Consider the following 26,270-nt stretch of genomic DNA (forward strand, 5'->3'; position numbering starts at 1 on the left):
ATATTTCAACAGATTGCTATGTATAGACATAATTTGGATCCTGATTCAAAGAAAAAAAACATATTTGAGACCACTGGAAATTTGAAAGCAGAATATTTGATAATATTAAGTAATTATTATTAATTCCTTTTTAGATGTGACAATTTTATTGTATTTATGTTTACAAAGACTTCTCATCTTTTCAAGATACAAACTGAAATATTTATGGATGAAATATTTTGATGTCTTGGATTTGCCACAAAATAATATGGGACAAGAGGAAAGGGGTGAAGATATAGATGAGACAAAATTGGTATTGTGCTGATAATTGCTGAAGCTGGATAATGGGCCCACAAGAATTCCTTATATTGTTTTCTCTATATTTGTATATATTTGGAAATCTTGTGTAATAAAAAATTCTTCAAAAGGAAAAGACAATAATGGAGAAAGTGAGTCAGTGCTACCAGTAAGCAGTCCCCCTCCCTGAGGATGGTGTCCTTTTTAAAGGGCAGACAGCTTTGGCTTCCTCCACTGGTGTTATATTATCTGTAATTTACTTTAAATACTTCAACATAGAGCAATGTCCTGAATTTCCTCACTGCCATCAATTGCAACCACAACATTACTTTACATACTACTAAGAAAAAAAAATAATTTCATTGTCAAATCATCATGTAATATTTTTGAAGACATTTTAAATAGAAAATAAACACAATGAACGTAATTTAACTGAAGTGACTATAATATGAGCAGCTATTACCAAGTTCATGCATGCAGAGGCTAGGATAATTACATCACAACGGCTGCCTGACAACAGTGATTTTAAAAAACTATTGATTTTAAGATGCATCTAGAACTCAGATTACAATTTGAAAAAGAAAAGTAACCCTCAGAACTGATGAAATTTGATATATGTGTTTGTTAGTATTCATGTATACTCTAGGACAGGTTAGTTATAAGTATTCTCATCATGAATATATACTTACATACTTGAGGGGTGATTAGCATTTAAAAGACTAATTAGAAGCCAGAGGGACTACAAGCCTCAGCTAACTTCATTTCCAATCAACACCAAAGGCCTTGTTAATTAGCATGATATATGGTAAAAATGATTTCGCATTGCCTAGATGTGTATAAGATATATGAATTGACTGGAAATGTTGTATAGATACCCTCAACCTTGCATGAAGAGGGTAGAAGAATATAGCAATGGTCAATCTTAACATCAGTAAGGTGCATCGACCAATCTTATACATCTTCAGATGTGAAACAGCATAAGGTACCCATGCTGCATCAAACAAATCACCTATGATGTCTTCTAACCAAAAACTAGTTCAGTTGAATCCATCTAGCCTTTAGATATAACGTCTACTTTACGAGAAAATACAGGAAATAGAGGAACAAACTGAAAAATATGACAAGAAAGGAAGCAGACAAAACTAGTAAGTAACATTCTGCAGGACGACTGGTCTTGTCAATAAGCCAGTGACATAAAAAAAGAAACTGTGCTAGATAAAAGAGATGAAAAGGACATAAGAAGCAGATATAATGTGTGGTCCTACATTGGGTATTATTTTGAACAAACACCTATAAAGGGCATTTTTTTGGGTAAACTGGGAAAATGTTAACATGATCTGAGAAGGCAGAAATTGTTCAACTGAAAAAAGTAGGTTGAAGAACACCATAATCTCACTTGGGTAAAAAATGCAAATGTCTGTGTGTATACATAAACACACACACACAGAGAAAGATCCAGAAGAATGTGCTACATTAACAGCAGTGATAATTGAATCAAAACCACACTGAGATACCATCTAACCCCAGTTAGGATGGCTAAAATCCAAAAGACTCTGAACGATAAATGCTGGCGAGGTTGCGGAGAAAAAGGAACTCTCATACATTGTTGGTGGGACTGCAAAATGGTGCAGCCTCTATGGAAAATGGTATGGAGGTTCCTCAAACAATTGCAGATGGATCTACCATACGACCCAGCTATCACACTGCTGGGACTATACCCAGAGGAATGGAAATCATCAAGTCGAAGGTATACCTGTTCCCCAATGTTCATCGCAGCACTCTTTACAATAGCCAAGAGTTGGAACCAGCCCAAATGTCCATCATCGGATGAGTGGATACGGAAAATGTGGTACATCTACACAATGGAATACTACTCAGCTATAAAAACGAATGAAATACTGCCATTTGCAACAACATGGATGGACCTTGAGAGAATTATATTAAGTGAAACAAGTCAGGCACAGAAAGAGAAATACCACATGTTCTCACTTATTGGTGGGAGCTAAAAATTAATATATAAATTCACACACATACACACACACACACACAAAAAACAGCAGTGATAATTGAATGCTGGGAATAGAAAGCTTTTACTTTCTTTTTTTTTTTTTTTGCTTTTCTGTATTTTCTAATTTGCACAGTATTGCTTCTGAAATAACAGAAGTATTATTACAAAAATAAGAAGAATCCAGCAAGCCTAATAGCCCACATCCTTTGGAATGGTAGCCCAGGCTTAGGCCTGATTATGAAGGGATCTTGCATTTGGACTACTAGATCACAGGATTTTATTGCCTGACTTCAATTATGTTGCTAATCTGTCTCAAAGAACCTTTCACACAAGATGCTGTCAGAGCATCTGAAAGGACAGAGAGCTGGGACTTCACAGTTTATGGAACACATTGTACAACTCTTTTTGTGTCTGCTTGCTGATAAATAACTGTATGAATGGCAGAATTAGACCTGAGGCTTGGTTCCGCTGTAATATTCCACTAGTAGTGAGATTGTTGGGGAGGTGACCCTTAGTGTTCTATCTCTGGCTAATGGAATCTACAGGTACCAACCGAAAAGAACTGGGTAATTGGGATCCCCAAATTGGCTGAGGTCAGTTTGACTCTGCCCGTTATTAGCCTAGAAAACAGACTGGCCGTGGGAACACATTACAAAGGCATAGATATAATCATCATACAGGTTGTGAAAGCAGCAGTTGTCAGGCCGAATAATTATGTGTATTTTAAAAGCACATGAATTTTCATCTCCTGTGTAAATTTTCCAGTCGAACTAAGCTTATTTTTTTTAAAAAAATTATTATTTATTATTGGCATACTTATTCTTATAAATCATGATATTTCTTTACGCCCTTTACTCAACCTATCACTTCCCAAACCCCCTCCCTCCCTCCCTTCCCATCTCTAGTACCCTTATGTTTGTTCTCTCCTTCTGAAAGTTCAATGTATTGTTGTGGTCTTTTCTTTCTTTCTTCCTTCATTCCTTCCTCCCTCCCTCCCTTTCTAGCAGCCAGTTATGAGTGAGAACATGCAGTATTTCTGTTTCTTTGTCTGGCTTATTTCACTTAACATAATTTTCTCCCAAATCAATGTCAGAATTTCATTCTTTTTTTATGGCTGAGTAGTATTCCATGGTGTATATATACCACATTTTCCTTATCCAGGCATCCATCGATGGACACTTAGGTTGGTTCCATATTTTGGCTATTGTAAATAGAGCTGCAATGAACATGGGAGTGCAGGTGTCCCTTCGCCTATTTTTAATTCACATTTTCCCTACAACCTCTGGTTATAAAGGCTTTCAAACATACAATAAAGTTGAGAAGGGTAAAACTCATACTGTCTTTTCCTAGATTTCCCATGACACTGACTTTTTGGAAAAGTCCAAGCCTTTTCAAAAGTCTTACAGAATGCATTCTGTCTTTTTCTATACCCACTATTTCCGGTAAACTGGAAAGGCTTAACCTGATTCAGGTTAAACATTTTTGGCAAAAATATTTCACAGTTTTTGTTTTGTACTGCTTACTATATTTAATTATGAGGCACATAAGGTCACTTTGTACCATTATTAGTGATGCTAACTTTGATCAATTACTTAAGGTGGTGTCTGCCAGATAGCTTCACTGTAAATATACATTTTTTTCCATTTGTAATTAGTAAGCAACCTGTGGGTAGTACACTGAAATCAGGTGAATATCCTGTTCTTTAACAATCTTTTGCCCAATTATTTTGATCTATGACTAAAACAGGGCACTGAGGTTGCAAACTAGTGATTTTTCTAATTCTATCATTCCTCCTACGTTTATGAGCTGGCATTCCATCTGTAATAAAGAGTTTTTTTCCTCTACCCATCCCCATGAGTTTTGGTTTATTCAATGTGTTATAATCAAATACATTATTTATTGTTTTTGATGTTCAGATTGCCCCAATTGTCATCAGTGTCAGCCCTTTCAAGCAGATTCCTATGTCCTTTGGACATAACCCTTTTAGTGTTTCAGGTCTTCCTCGCTTTGTGGAACAATTTATTCAAGGCTCACCTTGTATTTTCTTTGCCCCAGACCTGGAGTTAGCTATTTCTCTAAACAATCCTGGTTCCTTTGAAAAGGAAATGCTATTTAGAAACAAAGAACTGGGCACTAGTAGTATTCATTGCTTTTTGAGTAGAATCACTTCAAGACGGGTTTAGTGAATAGAGGTTTTTGTGCTTGTTGTTTTGTTTTGTTTTGAAATCATGAGTTCATATTGACATTTTCAATTTAACTTTAACATCACAGAATTTTTTTTCTTTACATCTTAAATTTTGTACCTGTATCTCCTTTTCTTACATCATAAATTTCAGACTCTGATAACATTAATGTATTTACTTTTTTGATTTATACTTGTGAGGTTTGTGCATTTGTGTTTCAAATTATAATTATATTACTACTACTAATATACCTACTGGGTGATGATTAAAACTTTGCTCTTTTTGTTTCCAGAGTATATCTCATAAAGGATGAGTCAGAAGACTCTGTTGACAAGCTAGCTGAAATAACTGCTTGCTCTGTGTGATTATGTTATCAAGTTAATAAACATTTAGACTCATTTGCTTTTCTGGTGCTCAATTTTAGGGTTTATAATGTTTCACTTTGGATTTGACTATATTTTTTGGATATGTAAAACATTAATATGGTTTAAAAGTCAAAACTATTACTAATCATCAAGGAAATGCAAATCAAAACCATAATGAGATATCATCTCACTCTAGTTAGAATGGCTACTATTAAAAAGACAAATAGCAAATGCTGGCGAGGATGCGGAGAAAAGGGAACGCTCACACACTATTGGTGGGACTGTAAATTAGTACAGCCATTATGAAAAACAGTACGGAGGTTTCTCAAAAAAGTACAAATAGAACTACCATATGATCCAGCAACCCCACTATGGGGTATATACCCAAAGGAAAGGAAATTGGTACACCGAAGGGATACTTCCACTCATGTTTATTGTAGCACCATTCACCATAGCCATGATACGCAATCAACCTAAGCTTCCATCAATAGATGACTGGATAAAGAAAATGTTATATATACACACAATGGAATAATACTCAGCCATAAAAAAGAATAAAATCTTGTCATTTGCAGCAACATGGATGAGCCTGGAAGACATTATGTTAAGCAAAATAAGCAAGATACAGAAAGATAAATGTCTCGTGTTCTCACTCATATGTGTAAGCTTAAAAAGTTGAGCTTATAAAAGTAGAGTAGAATTGTTGTTACCTAGGATGGGTGGGGGAGGGGATATAGGGAGACAAAATTACAGGTAGACAAAAGAAATAAGTTCTAGAGTTCTACAGCACTGTAGGGTGACTATAATTAACGACAATTGGCTGTATAATTTCCCATTGCTAGAAAAGAGGATATGGAATGTTCCCAACACAAAGAAATGATAAATGTTTGAGGTGATGAAGATCCTAATTACCCTGATTTGATCATTACACATGGTATACACATATTGAAATATTACCCTGTACCCCATAAACATGTGCAACTACTATGTGTCAATTAAAAATAACAATAAAATAAATAAAACAATTAAAATTAAAATTAAATTTAAAAATATTATGTAGGAACGTGGACTTAGAGGAATCTATGCTTATTCTTATCCCCTCCACCGTATTCGCCATCTATCCCATGTAGTAAACATTTTCATTAGTTTATTTTTCTAACAAATTTATTGAAATATATTTCACATACCATAAAACTCACCCTTTTATAGGGTACAATTCAATGGTTTTTAGTGTTATGCAGTGCTATGCAACTGTCACCACTAACGAATTCCAGAAATTTTCATAACTCTAAGAAGAAACAGCATATCCATTATCAGTCACTCTCACTCTTTCTCATACCCCCACAATCCTCTGATCTTTCTATCTCTACAGATTTGTTTATTCTGAACATCTCATATAAATGGAGTCATATAATATGTGGTCTCTTGTATCTGCCTTCTTTTACTTAGCATAATGTTTCCAAGGTTCTCCATGTTGTGGCATGTGTCAGTATTTCATTTCTTTTTATGGCTGAATAATATTTCACTGTACAGGTATACCACGGACATTTGTGTTGTTTCTACCTTTGGACAACTATGAAAAGGCTGCTATGACCATCTGTATACAAACTTTTGTGGGGGCATATGTTTTCATTTATCTTAGGAAATATCTAGGAGTGGAATCTCGGGGTCCTGTTGCAACTCTACATTTAACACTCGGAGTCATTCTTTTTTTTATCTTAGTCTGCTTCATTTAACAACAGTAATAAAATATGTGTGTATATTCTTATTTCTCTCTTTTTTCTTACAAAGAAAGCTTGTATATTATATACGCTGCTTTACATCTTGGGGTTTTTTTGTTTTTTATGTTGTTTGTTTTCATCCTATAAATTTGCAATGTATTTTGGGAAAAAACTATAAAAACAAAGTGTATAGAAATCTTCCTCATTCTTTTTTTTTTCTGACTGCATAATACTACATTGTTGAATATACCCTTATTTACTCAACTAGTTCCCTATTGTTGGATATCTGTGTTTTTTCCAATCTATTGTTATTAAAAATTATGCTGCAATGACAAACCTTGTGCATATGTTGCTTTGTATTTGTGAAGGTGTACCTTTTAGAGTAGATGCCTACAGGTGGAATTGCTGTGTTAAAGTGAAATCGAATATGCAGATTTCTTAGATATTGCTAAATCCCCCTCCTCTGAGACTGTACTGCACTAACACCAGCAATGTTTAAGAGTGCCTGTTTCCCAATAGTCTCATCAACAGAAAATGTGGTCAAGCATTAGAATTTGCCAATAAATGGTTGCTCAGTATTGGTTTAATTTTCATTTTATTTTACTATAAGTGAGCTGAGCATTTTTTTCATATATTTAAGGGTATTTGCCTTTCTATTTCTGTGATCTGTCTGTTCATGTTTCCTTTTGTGTGGTAACTGTGAAAATATATGGTCTTGTCCCTATCTCCTGGCATGACAATTCCTAAAATCCTTAGAATCTCCAAGTTGATATGTCTTTTTGTATGCTAATGATTGATGGCTGGCAGCCCTCGGGTAGCTTCAGGAATGGGGGCTAGTCACTGGAAAGACCAAGGCAGGATTAGAGAAGAGGGGAGGGGCTGCAGGTTAAATTGATCACCCATGGCCAATGATTTAATCAATCATGCCTATGTAATAAAGTCTCCTTAAAAACCCAGAGGGACAGGGTTTGGAGAGCTTCCAGACAGCTGAACACGTGGAGGTTCCTAGAGGGTGGTGCACCCAGGGAAGGCATGGAAGCTCTGTGCCCCTTCTCCCATAACTCCCCCCTATGCGTCTCTTCATCTGGCTATTTATTTGTATTCTTTAAAATATCCTTTGTAATAAACAGGTAAATGTAAGTGGTTCCCTGAGTTCTGTGAGCCACTCAGCAAATCAATTAAACAGGAGGAGGGGGTCCTGGGAACCCCAATTTATATCCAGCTGGTAAGAAGCCCAGGTAAAACAATCCAGGTAGCTTGCAATTGGCATCAGAAGTTTATGGGGACTGAGCTTTCAGCAAGGAGACAGTGTGGGAATTGAACTGGAGGGCACCCAGCTGGTGTCTGCTGTGGAATTGTTTACTCGCTTGCTGGTGGGGAGAAATCCCCACACATTGGTCACAGAAGTAAGTCTTCTGTGTTTTTGCTGAGTAAGAATAGAGGAAAACACTTTGATGTGTGTTTTTTCCCACACTCATTTTGTTTCAGGGATTTTGAGAACCAAAATTCTTGAAGTAAGCCAGGCAGTGGCCAGCCTTTGGGTGGATGGAGGCAAGCACCCTTTCACTCACTGCTAGCAGAGGCATTCTCAATTATGTCTTTGGCTCCTGTCATATACTGAAACTATTAGAAAGTCAGGGTTGAAAGAGCCCTTCAAAATTAGCTGGTCCAGTCCCCTCATGTCATAGATAAGCAAAATGAGCCTCAGAGAATGGGAGGGACTTTAGGTCACACAGCAGATTAGTGACAGACTTGGAATTTGAACCCAAAGTCTCTTTCCCCCAGGACAACTTTAAGTTAACATGCAAATGGCTTCTTTGCCGATTTTTGTACTCTTACTGAGATTATCACAAATTATTTTGTGGAGAGAAAATCCTCTTAACGTTCTCTATTAGTCCAAATTGCAAACACTGGCAATAAATATAAAAGCCATCCTCTTTTTAATTGTGCATGTTATCTGTATCAGTGTCTGTAATACTCACTTGCTATAGAAGTGTAAAAAAAAATCTTAGAAAGTCAGAGCCGGATCTGATCTTGGTGATATCTCATATCATAGGGAAATCTGAGGTCCATATAGGCAGAGCACTCAGGATCTATCACGGGGAGGCCGTGCGGGCTATTAGCCTGGAGACTTACCTCCTCTAAGGGATTCAATTTTAGGTATTTGAGATCCTCTCCAAATGAGGTTAAATATATTATTACAGCATTTTTTTGAGTGTGCTGATAGCTTTGTTTGCTAAATATATATACCTAAGATGCATTACAATTTTTCTAAGTGGATTTTTGCATTTTTTTTACCGTTTAATATACCAGGAGAGCCTTGAGAGTGACCTGCCCATGATAACCAAGTGAACTAGTAGTACGACTGAAACTAGAACCCAGGTTTGCTGACTCCTGGACAGAGTGCTTTCTGCCTTTTTTGAGCCAAGTCAACTCATCTTTATTTACAACATTGAATCCTCTGTCCAGGAAGCACCAACATGGGGCACATGTACCTCTTCACCCACCTATCTTGGAGCCCATAACCAGGCCTACTCTCTGGAATGCTGCTGTGTGTTAATGCATGCCCCAATAGGGCAAGAAGTTGACCAGAATCTTTACAAGTATCAATTTCTTGAAAGCCTCCTATGTGCCAAGCACTTTACCTGTCTTCATTGTAATACACACAACAACTCTGCATGGTAGGCATTACTGTTCTCATTGAACAGATGACCAAACAGAGGCTCAGGGAGGTTTACTTAAGATTATACAGCTAAATAAGTTGTAGGTCTTGGATTCAAAACCAGGGTTATTTGACAGCAAAGCCTGTATTCAGCCCACTCTATCTTGGTGTTACCCTTCAACTGAGACAACTCAAATGCATGATGACTTGGAGAAGATATATTCAAGGGTCAAGGCAAAATCACCTACCTTTCAGAGTACTCAGCCTGCCCAGAAAGCAGCTGGGACTCAGAGTTAATGAGCTAAGAGGCAGTTTCTGTGCAGTCCTCCCATGTGGACCAGTCCTCTAATAGGAATTTTTTTTTGAAAACCCAGCAGTTACTTACTTGACCAAGTGTCTTATCAGAAGTTCCAGCATCTCTCGGTTCTTTTCTGGTAGCTTATATACCAGGGAGTGAATAGCTCCCAGTCGGTAATCCAGGTTGTCAGATTCTGAGAAAGAACAGTCAGAGAGGTGGTTTGGCTTTCTGGGCAACTGGATTGAGCAAACTTTCATTCATAACACCTGCCCCATGCCCTTCCAGACTCAGAAAAAGACAACTAGAGACACAGAGCGTCAAAGAGATGAAAAGAGACAGAGAGATGGATAGGTACAGAGACACAATGACAGACACCAAGAAAAAGACTGAGAGAAAGAAAGAGAACAAAGGCAAAGAGAGGAACAAAGAGAAACACAGAACGAAATAGGCCAAAATGATGAATAAAATAGAAAATAGAAGAAAAGACAAGACTATCTCAAATGACATAGTCCCACATGTACACTTCCAGCTGAAAATCCTTTCCCACCCACGTTCCTATGGTATTGAGAGATATGCTGCTGCCTCAGCAGTCCTGTGAAAATCACTGAGAGAGCCCAGAAGTAAAGACCAAATCTCCCTTACCTCCACAAAGACCCATTATGAGGTCACGTCCCCTGAATCACTGTCCTACACACCACACAGGACATGATGCAGGATACAGTAGGAAGGGACATTCGTACAGTGGCCTCAGCCAAATCTTTTAATGCTTCTTCAGCTGCCAACTTTTGGGGTGATCCTATATGCCTTATTTCCCATATACCCTTCCGTCCTCACCCTCAGTTTTCTCATCTAGGAAATGTGATGCCAGTGTTAACAGATTAGGAGCAATGATTCACAACACAACTGAAAAGCATTTGAAAAGGCAAAGTGCTGAAGGAAGCTGAAACAGCAACTGTAATGTAACCATTTTGTTGTCCCCTGGTAATGTGAGCCAATGCTCTTGTTCTAGTGGAAGAGGCAATATATAAATAAATCAATAAAATCTTTACACCTGTCACATCCCTCAAGTTAGCAAATTTTCTCCAACCCACTCAACTAACATCGATTTATAAAAAATACAGCAAGCAAGACCTTACTAAGAAACCAGGATAACACAATTAACGAGTAACGTAAATACTTACTAGCAGCAGAGACCAGCTCTTTGTGGAGTCTATAGGTCATGACAGGTTCAGAGAGATTCCTGAAATTAATGGAGACTGTAAGTTTTGGGGGGAGGGAGTAGCCAGGCCTTCGATTCTCAGTTCCGCGGGCAGAGAGGCTGAAGCTTGTGGGCCCCACAGCTTAGTGAGATTATACACATTTTTCTTTTCATGTAAAGCTTTCTCAGAGGAATCCAAGTTGCTAGTAATTCAACAGAAGACCTGAAAAAGTATGGTCTGAGACCTTCGGCAAGGTCTCCAATTAGCTCCCAAAAGTAAAAGGAAGCACAAATCAACCCTGCAAAATTCCCGAGTGGACCCACACTTAATGCTACCAAGAATCTCTTACAATTTGGTAGATCCTTAGAATTCCCAAAGTGCTTTTGCATCTGTCCTCCCATTTGATCTTTCCAATGATCCTGTGAGGTGGATCAGTTATTCAAATCCCCATTTACTGGAAGAGAAAACTAAAGCTCAAATAGATATCTTCATTTAGTCAAAAAACATTGGCTGGGCACCTACTTGTGTCTAGCACTGTGCCAGGTATTGGGGATCCAGAGATGAATGAAACATAGTCCACACCTCCAGGAAGCTAATAGTCTAGTCGAGGAGAGTGCCATATACAAAATTTGCAATGCAGTGGGACAAATACAATAATAAAATAAAGGTATGTGGTGGGTGGCTCAGAGGAAGAAAGTAATCAACTACTACTACTACTACCATGCTCTTAATAACTATGTTATACTGCCTGTCACTGTTATTACTGACATAATCTAAGCAAAGGACAACAAAGACCTAAACAGAAATAGTAGCAATAAAGATAGAAAGAAAAGGTGATGAGAGTGTTTTCAAAGACATTAAAGAAAGAATTCCTCTAGTGATTAGGTATGATGGTGAGGGAGAGAGTAATCTAGTTTTGGTGACTGGATAGAATAGGAATTACCATTGACACTTGAACAATGCAGGAGTCAGGGGCACTGAACCCAACAGAGTCAAAAATCTATGGATAACTTTTGACTCCCCCAAAATTTAACTATCAATAGCCTACCATTGAGCAGAAGCCTTAACACAAACAGTAGATTATATGTTATTTTATATGATATATATACGTGTTATATCTTATATATGTTTTATATACTGTATTCTTACAATAAAGTAAGCTGGAAAAAAGAAAATGTTATTGAGAAATCATAAGAAAGAGAAAATATACTTACAGTTCTGTACAGTACATTTATTGGAAAAAAAAAGTGTATAAGTGGACCCACACAGTTTAAATCCATGTTGTTCAAGGGTCAGCTATAATTAAGAGGGAAGTGGAGATGCTAAGTAAGAGGACTGCTGGGTCAGCTAACAGGAGACCTCTATTAAGAAGCTAGATGCAGGGCCCTTCTAGGTCTGTGAAACAGATGTGGAAATCATTAAACTAGGAGGGGGATTAAACCCATGTCAACAGATGCCACTGCTCCAGGAGAGAGGGCAAACTGGTAGCCAAATGGCTACATGAGGCATTTTGGCATTTCTTGACTGTCTAGCACACTGTATAAAAATTAAATGTTCTTGAATCAATGATCAAAATATGAAAAATTTTGATATTTCATATAAAATGCATATATTCTGCCTCTGTTGAAAAAACTGAAAGATCTCGCTTCATTGGGCCCACTTGGTTATCTGTGGAAGTAAAGAATGCTGCTGCTTATATGTAAATAAAGGGATTGCCATGCAAATAAAGGTTCAATATGCAACGTGTTCAGTATTAGTCTACTTCACTCATTTTCAATTCCTAGCCCTTGTAGATATTCAAGTTTTCCATCCCTCTACTGTAGTAAAAAGAGAAGAGAGCCCTGGGAAATACCAGATAGAAAGCCCATAAAGGAGACTACCAAAAATGGCCAAAGAGGTAAGAGAAGAACCAAAAACAAGAGATACAGCAGAATCCAAAAGAGAAAGTTTCAAGTAGGGCTTGTTAATAGCTTCGACTACTACAAAGAGGTCAAGTAAGGTAAAGACTGACAATTGACCTTTGTGTGCAGCATTTGCGGGAGCCAGTGGTGACTTTGGCAGGAGCAGCTTCAGGGGAGCAGAGGGGGCCAGAGTCAGATTACAATGGATTGACAAGTAAACCAGCAGGTTAAGAAGTAGAGACAGGAAGTGTCTATTACTTGCTACAGAAGCTTGGCTGGGAAAGGGTAGAGTATCTCATTAGGCAATCTTGTCTAAGTTCCTGGCTCGGTCCCCAATTTTTAGCTCAAGCCCAGAACTCATTCCTGAGTTTCAGACTTATATATTCAATCGCCTGCTTAACGTTGTGCCCTAAAGGCACCCAAAATTTGACACATCCATACTCCAACTTATTATTTCCCTCAAATCCGGTCTTCGTATGTTTCCCAAATCAGTAAGTGCATGAGCATCAATTGGTTATATGGGCCAGAAACATGAAAGTCATCCTTTTATCTCCATCTCCCCAACCCTCATATCCAATTTGTCAATTTTACTTTCTAAATCTCTTGAATATGCTTATTTCTACCAACATCCACTGCTATTCTCTGGTCCAAGCAGGTGCATTATCTCTTGCTTGGACCACAGCAATAGCCTGTTATTTGATTTCCAACTCCACCCATTTTATCTCCTTCTGCTATGGGTTAAATGTATTCCCCGAAAGTTCACATAATGGAAACTTGACCCCCACTGTAAGAGTGTTAAGAGGGTGGAAAATCCGATTATGCTATTTGAAAGGTGGGGCTTTTAAGAGGTGATCGGACTGTGAGGACTCTGCCCTTGTGCATGGATTGATCCATTCATAGAGTAATGGGTGTGGTTCTAATGGCTTTAAAAGGAGAACAAGTAAGAAGGTTAAAACTCTTGCTTAGCCATTTCTCGCCATGTGATACCCTGTGTGGCTATGGAGAGCCACCACCAAGAAGAAGGCCCTCACCGGATATGTTCCCTGGACTATAGACTTCCAAGAATCCAAAACTGTAAGAAATAAATTCATTTTTTTATATGTCACCCAGGTTCAGGTATTCTATTATAAGCAACAGAAATGGACTAATACATCCTCTAATCTAATCTCCATAGTATTTTTCCAAACACATATCTCATTATGTAACTCCTGCTTAAAATCTTTCAATATATTCCCATTACTTGTAAGATAAATCTAGACCCTTATTCTTAAAATGTCCTATAAGGCCCTGAATGATCTAGCCCCTACATACCTCCACCTCTCTCTTTACATTAAATACTCCACCTATACTGGTTCATGTAGTTTCTTAAAGAGGCCTTCATCCCTCCTGCTTGAAGGCCTTTACATGTGCAGTTCCCTCTATCTAGAATCCCCCCACCCCACCCCAATTGATTCCAACTTATACTTCACATCTCAGCTTAAACAACAAGGTCAGGTCTTCCTACTACGTATCTTCATAGCATATTATACCTTTGCTTCAGAGCACTTATTACTGTTTGTTATATTTGTATGATGCCTTCTGCTTGTCCCTTTCACTGGACTATAAACTTTTTAAGGTCAGAGACCATATCTATTCACAACTGTACGCCTAGTGCCTAGCATCATGCTTGGCATAGAGTAAGCACTCATGAGATTTTTATTGAATGATTGAGTAATTTAGAGATGTGTATTGCTGGAGCATGTTATATGCTGAGAGAAAAGAGCCAGTTGAATGAAAGAGGTTAAAGATACAGGAGAGAGAAAGGATGACATCTAGAGTACTTTTCTAGAAATGGTGAAGATAAGAGGTAATTTAGGTACCTAGAACACAGTTGGAGATGCACTCTGAGAACAGATACCTTCAAAAAATCTAAAGGTATTGACTGGCTGATATATATTAAAGGCCTTCAGATGAGAGTCTCAAGAACAAACATCTCTTAGTGGGGGTGCCACCCACTCACACTTTCAGGTTCGATGTTCCCATCTTTCAAAAGTGACACACTGTTTATTACGGGATGAGATGTTAATGATGTAATGTGGGGAGAGCATTAACCTATATAAATCCTTGAAAATTCTGACTCTTTTCAAGGACGCTATAGACACAAAATTACTTATTCCTACTATTCTCATTATCACTAGTCTTCTGAAAGTATTCATGGCAGATTTGTCTTTATTAAATTACCCAAGAGATCCCAAGAAGGCCACAGCCCCTGGGAGTAGAGGGTAGGAAAGAAGATGCCCCAGTACCAGTGGCCTTATAAGTCAGAGACATTTAGGTTCAAATAATACTGGCTGTGACATTAATATTACTTAATGGAGGAAAGGGTGTACCTCAGTTTCCTCATCAGTAAAATGATTATAGTACCACCTACCTTACAGTTATTAGGAGAATAAAACAATTATACTCAATGTAAGCAACTAGCACACTGCCTAGCATAGAATGAAACCTCCAATGACAGGTCCTTTCTTCTCTGGCAGATGCAGAAGAAATACTCATGGAAAGAGCATTCCCATTTACGTAAAGCCCTAAGATCATCATCAGCAGAAGAACATTTAACAGCAATATCTGGAACGCCATCTACTTTGGATTAATGATATTTTCTGTAGATTGTCTATCTTAATGCCTAAAGAGCACAATAGTTGAAAAGAAGATGTTTTACAATGTAAACTATGGTGCTTACTATGGAACAGAAAAATGGTAAGAAATGAATGGGATTAAAAAAATATATGTCTCAAACACCTTTTGCATAATATAAATGTATGACAATATAAATGTATGACACTAAACTGAACAATATGTTCATCATCATTGTGCATCCCTAAGTTTTGCTGGTACCTTAACTTTTTTTTCACACTGCTGCCACTTCATTTAGCTCCAACATTTTTATGGTTGTATTTTCTTGGTTTTTATTTACATTACATGGATTAAAGCATAATATATAACACATCTCTCTCTCTCTCTCTCTTTCTCTCTCTCTCTCTCTCTCTCTCTCTCTCACACACACACACACACACACACACACACACACACACACACACACACAGTTTTTGCCAAAATGCAATTTGAAGTTTCAAAATGGTTGGTTGTTATCCACTAAAAAATGTTAACAACCCTGAATTGTCACAACTCATGATTTTACTAGTGAACCCATCATGACATAACTCTATTTGTGAACAATGCCAAAACTTCTTTACTTACTTCAAGGGCATAATTTTTATAAGTAACATTTTTTTTAAAAAGCCTTTTGGCGGGGGCTGGCCAGTTAGTTCAGTTGGTTACAGTGTGATGCTGATAATGCCAAGGTCTGGGGTTCACTCCTTGTACCAGCCAGTTGCCCTCACCAAACAAACAAAAAAAAGTCTTTTTTTAAAATAACAATTTTATTATTTATATGCTTCCCTTGTTTACATTTTCAGAAAAAAAAAAAGTCTTCTAATGCACATTCTTCTTTGACAGAAATCCTCTTCACTCTGTTTTTCATCCCCAATCCTATCCAACCTCTTGAAACTGAAACCACATTAACTCCAGACAAATTTCAAATATAAAAAGCAAAGCAACAATTCAAATAAGGCATACCTGAGGTAGAACTTCAAGGAGCTGGTGATTGTCTTAATGTCCCAGTCACTATTATGAAAATCAACATCTCCTGGGCATTTGGGATCTATTTGAGAAAAGTAAACAAGAAAAAAGAGTTAATTTTCCCAAAGATCATACTTTTTAACCTTTTTAATAGAAAAATGAAGTGCATTAATTAAAAGATAGTTACTCTAACCGGTTTCAATAGATCTAAACTTTACAAGAAAATAAGTTTTTCATATTTCAAAAATTCCCTTGCAGTCTGGCATATAAGGAGCTTGGAAGTCTTTTCTCCAATCCACTCAACAAGAAAAAAGCTGAACAAATTGAAAATAAACTCTTCTTAGATCCATCAGAGAACTGAAGTCATAGGGCAAACTGCTGTCCCAAAACCTGAAGGGACAGACAGGTGGATTACAGAGAATCAAAATGTACTGGAGCAAGTAGAAAACTCGTTGTGAACCAGAATGGGCATAGGAAAACAAAATCCATAATTGACAATTGCTGGTAAATGCTCCCGGGGGGGATCTTGTCACAGGCTAAACTCACTTGTTTGTGAGTTTTACCTTCAGGAGCCCTGTCAGGTTCTCACAATGAAGATCTGAGAAAAATTCCCTCATGCTTCCATGCTTCCAGCAGGGGGAGAAGAAAAGTAACCATTTTTAAATATGCTCAAAGCCCGCTGTTCTTCTTAATAAGGCCTGTCCTCAAAAGAAACTATTTTGCCAGAGCCTAACCTACTGCAGTTTTACCAGAACCTAACTGACCTGAGTGAAGGGAAATATCCAACTTAAGATCTAGCTTGCCTTCCTGTCTCTCCTAAGGGGGAAAAACCAGAGCAAAACTGAGAAGCACTTGAGAAGGTCACAGGCCAGGGGCACAGCTCACTAAAAGACAAAGACCTAATCACAGGACCACAGAATGCTTCCCCTCCCTGGACACCTTATCACCACATCAATACCCTAAGTAATACCAGGAAAACACAACTAAAAGAAATATGCTTCTCGGAGAAGATTTAAGAAGTCTCTAAGGAAAATGAAAGATAACAGGGAGGGGCCGAGCCCGTGGCGCACTTGGTAGAGTGCTGCGCTGGCAGCGCGGTGACGCTCCCGCCGCGGGTTCGGATCCTATATAGGACTGACCGGTGCACTCACTGGCTGAGTGCCGGTCACGAAAAAACGACAAAAAAAAAAAAAAAGAAAAAAAAAAAAAAAAAGATAACAGGGAGGAAAAAAACAAAAAACACAAGAGAAGTGATGTCACCAAGATGGTAGAATAGATGATCCTGGCATTGCTCCCCACCACAACAAATTAAATTACAACTATTAAAACACAAATATTCCACCCTGTAATCACTGGAAGTGGAGGAAGAGGAGAAGAGATCTGCTGAGTCTGTGAAGGCATGAAAGCCATGGCAAGCGGTAGGAGGGACTACCCTGACCAGACCCAGACCCAGCCATTCACAGGGCAGCTACCAGCACAAAAAGCAGCTACCTAAAGACGGCAAAGAGACAGAAGCGCCCTTTGCAGCAAGCTACTTGGAGTCTGCAGAGGAGAAGGGTGCCATGACCACTAGCAAAAAAAAAAAAAAAAAAAAAATCACTTTGGAGTGCACTATCCCATTTTCCAGGCCAGCAAAGCTCCTTGCAAGCTTCCCCTACACCCACACAGGAGGAAAGGGCCACAACTGATGAGAGGAAGAAATCCCCCAGAAGTGGGTTAGTCTTTGCAGGACTTATGCAGGGTCTGTCCCACAGGAAACATCTACAGTGCCAAACGATGGTGCCGATCCACCAGGGGTGCATTGGGTATCAGTGTAGGCAGCTGATTTGCCTTCTGATCTGCATGGGTGCCACACAGTGGAGATCTATCAGTGCAGTAGAACTTCAGGGAGCACAGTATGTGGGAAAGACTCAGTCCTGGGCCAGAATTTCCATACAGTCTGGTTGTGTTTGTGCTGACCCCACATGACCTAGAAGTGAAAAAAAGGCTGATATTTAAAATCTGGTTTGTATAAGAAAATCTTCCCAGACTGAGAAATGATAGTAAGGCAGCAATTTAGCTCAGGCACAGAGTTCAAGTTCTGGTCATAGCAGGAAGATTCTCCCCATCCAGGAATTAACTGTGAGACAGCAAATTAGTTCCAGAGCAGTTTTAAGTAGTGGTGGTTGCTATTAAACCACCACAGAACGGAAAAAACTACAGACCACAGACAACATTCTGACACTGAGCAAGAAAGGTCTACCACCAAAAAACACCTATAACACCAGGGAAAGGCAGCTGACTCCTCCAATGCCCAGGAAGCAATGTAAAGACAAAAACATTGAGGAAAAAACAGAGAAATATGACACTACCAAAGGAAACCAACAAAGCACCAGAAATGGAACCAGAAGAATACCAGATTCACAAAATGTCTCACACAAAATTCAGAATAATCCTGTTAAAGATGTTCAGGGAGTAACAAGAAAATACACAAAGAAAATTAAATAAAATTTAGAATACAATCCAGGAACATAACAACAAACTTGACAAAGAAATAGAACCAATTTAAAAAAAACCAAATAGAAACTGTAGAAATAAAAAATATATCATTTGAACTGAAAAACTCAATAGAAAGCTCCAATAGCAGACTTCATCAAACAGAAGAAGGAATTAGTAAACTTGAAGATAAAACACACGAAATTATCCAATCAGAGGAGCAAAAAGAAAAACAGAATAAGAAAAAGTGAAATGGAGTTGCAGCAATTATGGGACTCCTTCAAGCAAAACAACTTCAGCATAATTGGCATACCTGAAGGAGAAAGAAAAGGAAGAGATGTAGAAAATATATTCACGGAAATAATGACTGAAATTTTCCCAAGTATGGAGAAAGATGAGAACATCTGTGTACAGGAAGCTCAGAGGTCACCAATCAAATTCAATCCAAAGAGGAATATCCCAAGGCACATCATAATCAAATTATCAAAAAACAAAGACAAAGAAAGAATACCAAAAGCAACAAAAGAAAAAACATAAAATTCAACAGAGCCACAATACAGCTCCTGGTACATTTCTCAGTAGAAACCCTACAGGCCAGGAGAGAGTAGGATGACATATTTAAAGGCCTGAAGGAAAAAAAAACTCTCAACCAAGAATTCTGTATCCAGGAAAACTAACCTTCAAATATAAAGGAGAAATAAAGTCTTTCCCAGACAAACAAAAGCTAACGGAATTCATCAACTCTAGACTTGCCTTACAAGAAATGCCAAAGGAAATTCTTCGAGCTAAAAAATTACAACACTATAGTGGAACAAGAAAACATTTGAAGATACAAGGCTCACTAGTAAAGTTAGTACACAGACAATCTCAGAATATTCCAATGTAGTCAGGGTGGTGGATAAGCCATTTATATCCTTACTGTGAAGACTGAAGAACAAATCCAACAAGATAATGACAAACTCAAAAACTGTATAAGGGATAGCCAATATTAAAAAATGTAATGTGAAACAACAAAATGTCAAAAAGTGGAGGGAGAATGACATTAAAGCATAGTTGGCGTTGTTTTTTTCTTTTTTGTTAGTAATCAAAGTTAAGTTGTTATCAGTTTAAATAATTTGTTATAACTATAACATGTTTTTGTAAGCCTCATGGTAACCATAACACAAACGCCTATAATAGATATGCTAAAACTAAATGGTGAAAAATCAAAATATACTACTAGAGAAAGCCACTCAATCACAAAGGAAGACAGTAACACTGGAAAAAAGGAAAAAAGGATCTACAAATCAACCAGAAAAAAGTAACAAAATGGCAGAAACAAGACCCTTTATATCAATAATAACTCTACATGTTAATGGATTAAATTCTCCAATTGAAAGACAGAGTGGCTGAATGAATTATAAAACAAGAACCAACAATATGCTGCCTACAAAAACTCACGTCATCTATAAAGATACACACCATGTGAAAGTGAAGGGATGGAAAAAGACATTTCATGCAAATGGAAACCAAAAATGAGCAGGATTAGCTATAAATATAATTAAATCTGTTAAAATAGACTTCAAGGCAAGGAAAGCAAAGAAAGGTAAGGAAGGTCATTATATAATAATAAACAGATCATTTCAACAAGAAGATATAAAAATTCTAAATATATCTGCACCCAATACTGCAGTACCTAGATTTATAAAGCAATTACTTCTAGACCTAATGGGATAAATAGATTCCAAAACAATAATAGCTGGGGACTTTAACATCCCACTTTCAGCAAATGACAGATCATCCAGACAGAAATTAACCAGGAAACATCAGAATTAATCTCTAACCAACTGAACCTAGGCCAAGTAATCTCTAGGCCAACTGGTTCTAACAGACATATATAGAACATTCAACAGCTGCAGCATACACATTCTTCTCAGCAGCACATGGAACATTCTCTAGAACAGACCATAATTTAGGTCACAAACAAGTCTCAACAAATTTTTTAAAACTGAAATCATATCAACTACCTTGTCTGACCACAATGGAATGAAATTAAAAATCAACAACAAAATTAAACAAAATGCCACTAAACAATGAATGGGTCAAAGAAGAAATCAAAAAGGAAATTAAAAAATTCCTAGAGACAAATGAAAATGAAAACACAACGTACCAGAACTTACGGGAAATAGGAAAAGCAGTTCTAAGATGGAGATTTATAGCAACCTTACATCAAAAAAAGAAGAAAGACTTCAAATAAACAACTGAACATTAAACCTCAAGAAGATGGAAAAAGAGAAAAAAAACCAAACTCCAAATCAGTACGAGAGAAACAGCAAAAATCACAGCAGAAATAAATGAAAGAGATTAAATACACACACATACACACATACACACACACACACACACACACACACAAATACAAAAGATCAATGAAACAAAGAGTTGGTTTTTCAAAAAGATAAAACTGATAAACCTTTAGTTAGACTAACAAAAAAAAAAGAAGACTCAAACAAAATCAGAAATGAAAAAGGAGACATTACACCTGAATCCATAGAAATGCAAAGGATCATAAGAAACTACTATAAACAACTATATGCAAACAAACTTGAAAAGAACTTACCAAGGTTGAATCATGAAGAATCAGAAAACATAGACTAATAACAAGCAATGAGACTAAAGCAGTAATAAAGTCTCCCAATAAAGAAAACCGCAGGACCAGATGGTTTCACGGCCAAATTCTGCCAAACATTTAAACAAATAATACCAAGTCTTCTCAAACTCTCCCAAAATATTGAAAAGCAGGGAATACTTCCAAACTCATTCTATAGAGCCAAAATTAACCTCATACCCAAACTAGAAAAAGGCACAAGAAAAGAATACTACAGACTAATATCCCTAATGAACACAGATGTGAAGATCCTCAACAAAATACTAGCAAACAGAATCCAACAACATATTAAAAAGATCATTCAGCATGATCAGGTGGGATTTATACCTGGGATGCAAGAATGGTTCGACTTACACAAATCAATAAGCATGATAAGGGCCGAGCCCATGGCGCACTCGGGAGAGTGTGGCGCTGGGAGTGCAGCGACGCTCCCGCCGCAGGTTCGGATCCTATGTAGGAATGGCCGGTGCACTCATTGGCTGAGTGCCAGTCACGAAAAAGACGAAAAAAAAAAAAAAAAGAAAGAAAGAAAGAAAAAAAAAGCATGATAAAACACATCAACAGAACAAAGGGGGGGAAAGGTATGATCATTTCAACAGATGCAAAAAAGACAACTGATAAAATCCAACAGGCCTTTGTGATAAAAACACTCAACAAATCAGGTATAGAAGGAACATACCTCAACACAATAAAGGCCATATACAATAAACCCATAGCTAATATCATACTGAATGGACAAAATTTGGAGGCTTTTCCTCTAAAATCTGGAATAAGACAAGGATGCCTACTTTCCCAACTCTTATTCAGTATAGTACTAGAAGTTCTAGCCAGAGCAATAAGACAAGAGAGAGCAATGAAGGGCATCCAAATTGGAAAGGAAAAAGTCAAACTATCCCTATTTGCAGATGACATGAACCTATACATAGAAAACCCTAAAGACTCCACCAAAAAAATACTAAAACTAATAAATGAATTCAGCACCATGGCAGGATACTAAATCAACACATAAAAATCAATAGCCTTCCTATACACCAATAATGAAATACCTGAAGAAGAAATCAAGAAGTAATCCCATTCACAATAGATAACAAAAATTGAAATACCCAAGTGTAAATTTAGCCAAAGAGGTGAAAGACCTCTACAATGAAACCTATAAAACACAGGTGAAAATAACTGAAGAGGACACAAACAAATGAAAAGATATCCCATGTTCTTGGGTTGGAAGAATTAATATAAAAACATCCACATTACCCAAAGCAATCTAAACATTCAACACAATTCCTATCAAAAAACCAATGACATTCTTCACAAAAACAGAAGAATAACAATCTTAAAATTTGTATGGAATCACAAAAGACCCCATACAGCTAAAACAATCTTGCACAAAAAGAACAAAGTTGGAGGCATCACCCTTCAAAATATACTATAAAGCTATAGTAACCAAAACAGCATGATACTGGCATAAAATAGACAAATAGACCAATGGAACAAAATAGAGAGACCTGAAATAGACCCACACACTTACAGCCAATTGATTTTTGACAAAAGTGTCAGGAGTACACAGTGGGAATAGGACAGCCTCTTCAATAAATGGTGCTGGGAAAATTGGATATACACATGAGGAAGATTGAAACTAGACCCCTATCTCTCACCATATACAAAAATCAACTCAAAATGTTTTAAAGACCTAAATTTAAAACCTGAAACTATGAAACTACTGGAAGGAAGCATAGGGGAAATGCTACATGAAATTGGAGTGAGAAGTGCTTTTTTGAGTGAGACTACAATGGCACGAGCAACTAAAGCAAAATACACAAATGGGACTAAATAAAACTGAAAAGCTTCTGCACAGCAAGGGACATTATCAACAAAATAAAGAGACAACCTACAGAATGGTAGAAAGTGTTTTGAAACTAAACATCAGATAAGAGGCTAATATCCGGAATATATAAGGAACCCAAACAACTTAATAGCCAAAAACCAAATAACCTAATTTAAAGATGGGCAAAGGACCTAAATATATATTTCTCAAAAGAAGACACACAAATGACCAACAAGCCCATAAAACAATGGTAAAAATCACTAATCATCAGGGAAATGCAAATTAAAACCACAATGAGATATCATCTCACCCCAGTTAGAATGGCTATTATCAACAAGGCAAAAAATATCAAATGCTGCTGAGGATGCAGAGAAAAGGGAACCCTCCTACATCATTGGTAGGAATGTAAATTGGTACAGCCACAGTAGAAAACAGTATGGAGGTCCTTCAGAGAAATAAAACTAGATCTACCTTAGGACTCATTATCACACTACTAAATATATACACAAAGGAAATAAAATCAATAAATCAAAAAGACAACTGCACTCCCATGTTCATTGCAACAATATTCCCAATAGCCAAGAGATGGAATCAACCTAAGTGTTCATCAATGAATGAATAGATAAAAAAACAAAACAAAAACAAAAAACGGTGGCATACATACACAATGAAATATTATTCAGCTATAAAAAGAAATGATATCCTATCATTTGCAGCAATGTGGATGGAACTGGAAACCATCATATTAAGTGAAACAAGTCAGGCAGTCAGGCATAGAAAGACAAACACCACATGATCTCATCCATATGGGGAATATAAAAAAACAAACAAAGAAAAAAAGTGGTCCTCATAGAAGTAGAGAGTAGAATAATGATTACCAGATGCAGGGAGGGGAGAGGAAAGGGGGAAGGAGAAGTGGTGGACAAATGGGTATAAAACTATGCTGTCTACACTAAGTGAATTATTGTGCAGTATGTGCATGTACTGAAACAACACACTGTACCCCATAAATATGTACAACAAAATGTTAAAATAAAAAGGGGAAAAAACTGAACGAATAATATAGCCCCTACTTCCTCTACTGTTTCACCTCTTCCCCCTCCAGCTACTCTTCACTTCAATCTTTGTGCTGTAAAAATGCAGAAGTCATTGAAGCTCCTCCCAGCCATGCTTTGATACCTTAGACCAAGTAATTTACCCCTCCTCAAATGCCTTTCTCCACTTCCTTTTGCCTGGCTACCTCCTTATCAGTCAAGACTTACTTTAGGTGTCAGCTCTGCCAGGAAGCCTTTGTTAAGTTAAGAGGCCCTCTCTGGTGCACACCCTATTCAGGAACTGCGTCTCCTCAGAATCTAACATAGTGTTTGGCATGCATAAAAGGTACTCAAGAAATGCTTGTCCACTTTATACCCCGTTGATGGTAGTGAAAATTAGTACACATCCATATAGGTCATTTTGGCAATCTCTGACTAAACTAAAAATGTCTGTACTTTAAGCCAAGTAGTCTACTTCTAAGAAATTATTTTTATAGATACAATGGTTTGTGGCAAAATGACTTTTGTATAAGGTTATCCATTGCAGCAATGTTTATAAAAGCAAATGTTTGGAAACAACATTGGTATCCATAAAATAAGGAATGGAGAATTATATGATGACACATAAAAAGATTGATTAACCACTTTACATACTAATATGAGAGTGTTTAGTTATCTATCATGTGTAGCAAATTCCTTGAAAGGTTAGTGGCCTGAAACATTTATTATTGCAAGGTTTGTGTAGGTCAAGAATCTGGGTGTGGCTTAGCTGGTCAGGGTCTCTCAAAGGCTAAAAACTGGCTTGAGTTACAGTCATTTCATGGCTCAACTGGAGGAATATCCACCTCCTAGCTCAGTCATGTGATTGTTAGTAAGCTTCAGTTCTTTGTAAGTTCTTGAACTAAAGGGCCTCTGCTCTTCACAGCTGGTGACCAAAGGCCACCTTCAGTTCCTTGGGCCTCTCAAACATAGAAACTTGCTTCATCAAAGCTAGCAAGCTGAGAAGGCAAAAGAGAGAGTGCCAGCAAGATGGAATTCAGAGAGCATGCAGGGGTCCTAAGGCAGGAGCTAAGGACAGCCCCCTTTACCCAGAAACAGGCCAGAAACAGAGCATGCCAAGGGCCCTTGGTGGGAGCCAAGGGCAGTGCACTCCACCAGGAAGCAGGCAAGAGAGCATGCCTGGGATCCTAAGATGAGAGCTCAGGACAGCATCCTCCATGCAGAAGCAGGCGAGGAAGCATGTCGAAAACACCACTTATGCATGGGTAGCCCACCACAGCAACCACCACTGCCACGTCTGCTGCAAAAGCAGCTTGATACCACAGTAGAAGCCACAGCTCTGAGAACTGGAGGAGTGCACACAGGCCTGCCTACCCACCCACCTCAGGGAGGCACAGGTGAGTGCACAGGACATGCTCTGTACTCAGGGATCAATGCAGCCACAGGCCCACCCACACATGAGCACAAGACAGGAGCACACAGGCCAGTCCACCCACTGCATGAAGGCCGAGGTGAGTGTGCAGGACTTGTACACTAACCGACCAGGAGCCAAAGCAGTCCACCACAAACTCAAACTCAGATACAAGAAGAGGCAACAGCAGAACTGACAAATAGAGGAGGAAGTCTTCCCTCTCATAACTCACTCCAGTGTGATAGAAGAAATAAGTGTTCTAAGAGATGACCAAACATCAGCATAAAAATACTAGAAGTACAAATAAACAAGAAGAAGACCACCAAAGGAATATGGTAATTCTCAAGTACCAAACCCCATAGTGCAAGAAACCCTTGAGATGACTGAAGAATAATTCTGAGCACTGATTTTAAGAAAACTCCAAGAAATAAGAGAATAATCAACTAGAGAACAGAAAGAAACAAGAAAAAATATCCAGGATATGAAGGAGGAAATTTACAAAGAGATTAATAACTTAAAAAAGAATTTAACAAGAATTAGAAATAAAGGATTCTCTCAATGAAATAAAAAACAGAACAGAAAGCTTCAGGAGCAGGCTAGAGCAAGCAGAAGAAAGAATCTCAGAACTCAAAGACAGTCTTTTTGAAATA

The 26,270-nt window shown here is 37.8% G+C and overlaps 1 protein-coding gene across 1 annotated transcript in view; it reads right to left on the reverse strand.

Moving 5' to 3' along the window:
• Positions 1-26,270, reverse strand: part of OPHN1 (oligophrenin 1) — a 440,991-nt gene that overhangs the window by 53,012 nt on the left and 361,709 nt on the right. The window contains exons 16-18 of the mRNA XM_063083139.1: positions 16,229-16,313; positions 10,695-10,753; positions 9,601-9,706 (exon numbers count right to left, since the gene is read on the reverse strand). Of these exons, the coding sequence (XP_062939209.1) occupies positions 9,601-9,706; positions 10,695-10,753; positions 16,229-16,313 (250 nt within the window). The remainder of the gene's footprint in view (positions 1-9,600; positions 9,707-10,694; positions 10,754-16,228; positions 16,314-26,270) is intronic.

This window comes from Cynocephalus volans, chromosome X, assembly GCF_027409185.1.
Source record: "Cynocephalus volans isolate mCynVol1 chromosome X, mCynVol1.pri, whole genome shotgun sequence".
Lineage (NCBI taxonomy): Eukaryota > Metazoa > Chordata > Mammalia > Dermoptera > Cynocephalidae > Cynocephalus > Cynocephalus volans.